This window comes from Ricinus communis, chromosome 10, assembly GCF_019578655.1.
Source record: "Ricinus communis isolate WT05 ecotype wild-type chromosome 10, ASM1957865v1, whole genome shotgun sequence".
Lineage (NCBI taxonomy): Eukaryota > Viridiplantae > Streptophyta > Magnoliopsida > Malpighiales > Euphorbiaceae > Ricinus > Ricinus communis.
In genome coordinates, this window is record NC_063265.1 from 24,675,744 (window position 1) to 24,680,970 (window position 5,227).

General features: G+C 33.7%; 1 protein-coding gene across 2 annotated transcripts; it reads left to right on the top strand.

Annotated features, from left to right (window-relative positions):
• Positions 1 to 4,783, top strand: LOC8275041 (ubiquitin-conjugating enzyme E2 22). Of its 2 annotated transcripts, none has more exons than XM_002523635.3 (7): positions 1 to 179; positions 2,571 to 2,706; positions 3,131 to 3,275; positions 3,354 to 3,431; positions 3,590 to 3,702; positions 3,812 to 3,915; positions 4,267 to 4,783. In XM_002523635.3, exons 2-7 carry the CDS (start codon positions 2,704 to 2,706, stop codon positions 4,631 to 4,633), a joined length of 810 nt encoding a protein of 269 aa, XP_002523681.2. In that variant the 5' UTR covers positions 1 to 179; positions 2,571 to 2,703; the 3' UTR covers positions 4,634 to 4,783. The 2 variants fall into 2 exon arrangements, with proteins under 2 accessions (XP_002523681.2, XP_048226020.1); XM_048370063.1 differs by lacking the exon at positions 1 to 179 and adding an exon at positions 223 to 343.
• Positions 4,784 to 5,227: the final 444 nt, after the last annotated feature.

Genomic DNA, 5,227 nt, shown 5'->3' on the forward strand with positions numbered 1-5,227 from the left:
CTGTGCGAGTGTAATTATAATCAACACATCAATCAATTATTCCACAACAACAAGAAGAGATTGCTTTCTTCACTCTCTCTCTCCCTCTGTCTGTATTACAATACATAATAATACAATTTTCATATACATAAATACATTTTAAAGCTCATTTCTTTGCCTTGCTCTGGGTAAATGATAAGGTGATTTCTCATCTGGGTTTTCTTTCTTTATCTTTATTTATTCTTTACTCAATCGATCATCTGTCTCTATCAAAGTTGAATCTTGTGCCTGATCATGACTTGATTCTTTACAATATTTTTTTGTTCTGCATTCTTGCATATATTCAATTTCATTTCTCTTTCAGGTGAGATTTTTTTAGATTCCGTTAAGAGCATATTATGAGGATGTTGTTTTATGGATTTCATTTGATTTGTGTAAGTGAGTAAATGCCTAATTTGGTTGAGGATTTTATATTTACGGTTTCTGAGATTTGTATTTTAGGGTTTTGAAAGATGGGTTTTTGTTTGTTTCTATTGTTGTTCGTGTGGTATTTCTATCGTGTAATTAGATTTAAAGAGATACAATGTTGCTTTTGAATGCTCCAACTCTTATCTTATTTCTTACTTTGTAATGGGTTCTGTTGCTAAATTCTTGGATGCGTTGTTTAAGAAATGGGTATGAGAATATTGATTTATGTGATTACAAGTTGGTTGAGAGTGCAAATACTTTGAAAAGCATACCTCTCTCAAGCATTGGGTAGATTTAGCTGCTGCAAATAGGAATTTTCATAAGCTTTCTCTAGATTTTCTGGGTCACTAGAGCATTTTGTTCTTGATTTTTATAATATTTCTTTCTTTTGAATAAGAAATACAAGGGAGATGCTTGCCCTGATGCAGATATTTCTTTCAAATAGTTTTGACTATTCTGATTTGTTTGTTGTCACTGCTTGGGGCATTTTGTGTTCATTCTGTACCAAGGAGAATAATTTTACTTCACACATCATATAGTAATAAAGTTATGGTAATGAGTTTGTAACAATTATATGTATGGCAAATTTATTAGTGTATGTTTAACACTTCTTTTGTTAAATGCTAAGGATTCATGCATCTAACTCCTTGATAAAGTTGGAAAGCAAAATTTAAATGCTTGTTAAATGCTGAAATTGTGATTTTATATCAGCAATCAGTATTCAGTTGTGGAAAATGAGCATTATTTAGACTTCTGTATGGGACATGGTGAGGTCAAGTTTATCTCATACTTGTAAGCTAAAATTATAATTACTTTGACTCTTGAAGTTATCCTGAAATGAAATACATATGCCAGATGAGAGTATACATAGATTAGGATTATAGTACTTGAGCTCTTTAAATTAGCTGGAAAATGAATGAAAAGTTCTAGGAAGTAGTTGACTCCATACATCAAAATATTTACATCAAACAGTTGCACAATGTTTGAGTAACATAGGTTAGTACTGATGTTGGCTTTTTGTCTGCATTTTATTTTATCCAAGACACTTTCCCTTGACACTTTGAGGCTTTCAAAGAGTTGTATTGGTGTCTAGAAGTTGAAAATTTTAGGTACTGGTGGTTATATGTGGAATTTGGATGAGGATGAAAGAATTGAAAGTTGAAGCCAAATTCTTTGATATATAGGATAGGTATTGATGATCTATCCCTGCAAGGAGGATATATTTTTAACATTGGAAATTGTTGGGTGTTTATTTTGGCATTCTTCATGTTTTTTGTGCATGTTTGTTTGATTGTTCTAGGTTCTGTATATAGAAGGTGCATGTACTGTGTATTTTTTGTTTCATTGAAGGTTTTGTGTATCTAAGTAGCCTTGTTTGGCAATGAAGCATAGAGAAATTGGAGATAATTTTCATCTCCTGAGAAGTTGTGATATCATGAGAACGTGGAGATCATGAATTTGGTTACCAGACATGCATCACTACTGTGCTATCTACATTGGCAATAGATCACCAGCATCACCACTTTAATTGCTCATTTGATGTTGGCATTGTATCCATTAGTACCATAATTTTTTGATTAGCTAATCACAAACTACACCACCACTATTATTGCATTCACAATTGTGACAACATCGCGATCGCTATAGTTATCATTGTTGTAACCTTTGGCACTACTTTATTTAAAAAGGATAAGAGTCATTTAAACATGGTTGAAGCTTAGTCTAATGGTAAGGTTACTCGGTTCTGACCCGAGGTAACAATTTCAAACTATGGAATCATTCGCCCTGAAACAGCCGCCTTCAAAGTCTTTTGCCTTTTTCCTATGGTTTTGAAAATTGCACCTGTAAAAGTTAATAGAAAGAAAAGAGAAGGAAAGAAGTTTTCAAGCAAATGGCAGTTGACCTCCTTGTGGGGCATATGCAATTATTATATGGTGCTGTGTGTTGTAATGTTTTCCTAGAGCTCTGATAATCCTGAATTAACAGTTCTCCTGTAGCTGATCAAGTAGCACCTGTTGACTGGTTTTCATGCCCCCTTGTAGTGCTGTTTTTTTTTTTTTTTATTAATAGAAATTTTATGGAAGCAATAACCGAGCTGAAACAGTGTATCTTGTTCTTTACAGGTTATCTAGTTATAATTGCCAGTAGAAGCTTGGAAAAGATTTTGGCAGATCATCTCCTGAAGTTTTTCTGATTCTTTTTATCAATAACAAAAAGCAACCTAAGCTCTTACGAGGGACCTATTGTTTTGTGGCCATGGTAAGTCTTTACATTTATGCAATGCCCTTTCTGCTCTTTCTTCCTTTCCCTTTTCCGTAGAGTGTCTCGAGATCAATCATGCAGCTCTTTGTTGGAGAAGCCTACTAATCTTTAATATTACCTAAGATCTGCATTGGCAAATTATCATACTAATAAAATTTAAACAAGCTGTAGGCCCTTTATTATAATAGGAAATGAATTACGTCTCTGTTTGTGTAAATTCTTCTAAGAATTTTACAGACAAGACAACCATTTAGTTAGCATGTCATGGTGGAGAGGAATGGTGCAACAGATTTGATGAATGGTGCACTTTCTTGGTTAAAGAAAGGAGCCATTATGATTGAATAATTCATGATACTTGTTCAGTTTTCACTAGCTCAATGTATGATTACATTATGGTGTCTTAATTTGCTGTTTTTTGAAGGCAACAAATGAAAATCTTCCACCCAATGTGGTTAAACAACTCGCGAAGGAATTGAAGAATCTTGATGAATCTCCACCTGAGGGTATTAAAGTCGGAGTAAATGATGATGATTTTTCAACCATATATGCTGATATTGAAGGCCCAGGCATAAGTCTTTCTTTTCCTAATTTAAAATTTTTTAAACTAATTTGTGCTTGTACTGAAGTAAGATTTGGCCTTGCAGCTGGGACACCATATGAGAATGGCCTTTTTCGCATGAAGCTGTTACTTTCACGTGACTTCCCATACTCCCCTCCAAAAGGTTTCTGATTAGTATGGATTGCTTTTGATTTATATTGTCAGGATATTGTGTCGTGAAATTTTGTTCCTAGGGCTGTTTTCTTTTATTCAATGGTGCATAGAGTTCTGTTAGTGAGCTATTTTGTTTTGTTTTCTTGTGACTGAAAATTGATGTTGCAGGGTACTTCCTGACCAAGATTTTCCATCCGAACATTGCAACCAATGGTGAGATTTGTGTGAATACGCTAAAAAAGGACTGGAATCCAAGTCTTGGACTACGGCATGTTCTCATTGTAAGCTTCATTCGAACTGTTATTAAATTGGAGGAATGTATTTAATAGTTTTTTCTTTATAAAATTTTCTTTGAAGTACTAATTTTTCCTGAGAATTTTGTGATGCCAGGTAGTGAGGTGTTTATTGATCGAACCATTTCCAGAATCAGCTTTAAATGAACAGGCTGGCAAGATGCTGCTTGAAAATTATGATGAGTATGCTAGACATGCTAGGTGAGTAATGTTTATCTTGTTCTCTGTTTTATGTTGTGATTGTGGAGAATGGGGCAACCTCGCATATAACATCATTGTAATCTGTTTGGATCTTGGAAATAACACAACTTCTGGGAATTTTTAGAAACCTTTTTGAAAAGGATGCCAAATTTTTCTATGTTAGTATTATTGTATGAGCTCTTGCGGATGCCGTTAGGCTTCTATAAAGTATTTATGCGCATCATATGCTATCAAGAACTTTCCATGTTTGTTAGGTACCCCTTGTGATATTTGCTCATAAAATTACCTGGAGAAATGACTTAAAAAGGATTCCTCTTGTTTCAGTTGATTACTGATATTTTACTGATACAGGCTGTATACTGCAATTCATGCCAAACCAAAGCCTAAGTTCAAGTCAGGAGCTATTTCTGAGTCAACTACAGCTCTCAATGTTGATCAAAGTAATACCTCAGTTCTCAACAGTGACCAGAAGAATACAGCAGTCAATGCTGCAATAGCATTGCCATCCCCATTGTCTCCTTGTTCAGTAGCCACAAAAGGAGGACATAGTCAGGAACAGTCGGCTGCTGTAGCTCCAGTGCCAGAGACAGGAGTTGGTGGATCTGTGGCAGTGGCAACACCAACAGTGGCTACACAGAAGAAAGAAGCTGGACCAGCAAAAGCTCAGGCCGACAAGAAAAAATTGGATGCAAGAAAGAAGAGCTTAAAGAGATTATAATGTTATATGGGACAAATGATTGTATGGATTTTCTCTGGCTGGCTTTTGTTGCTTATGAGTGGAGAGGCCCATGCAAGTCATGGGAGAAAATGAGCATGAGATGCAAGATTGGGACTAATTATGGATTTAATCAAAAACCTCTTTATTTCATTTGCATTGTGGTTTCAGAAACAAATACTAACAATAAGCAAAAAATAAAGGAGAAAGCTTGACATGATAAAAAAAGAAAACTAAGCATAGTTAGATACTTGAATTTTTATATTTAATCAATAGCACCTTTCATTTCCAATCTAACACTTCAATTTGCTTTTCTTTTTGATGATGCGTAGTTTTGTGCAATATAGGTGTTTAAATATTTTTAAGAAGTCAAAATATAGATTTGTTTCCTGAATTTAGAATCAATAGGAAATCAATTCATATTTTAATTTTCTAGAAATAGTTAGTTCACCTCAATTTAATTTGTAAATTTCCATTGTAAAAAAGAATCTTTATTGAATTAAAATAAAATATTTAATCTTAACATCTAAAAGATAATTAAAAAATATTTTTATTAAATTTTTAAATAATATTACTAAATAGTAAATAAATAAAATT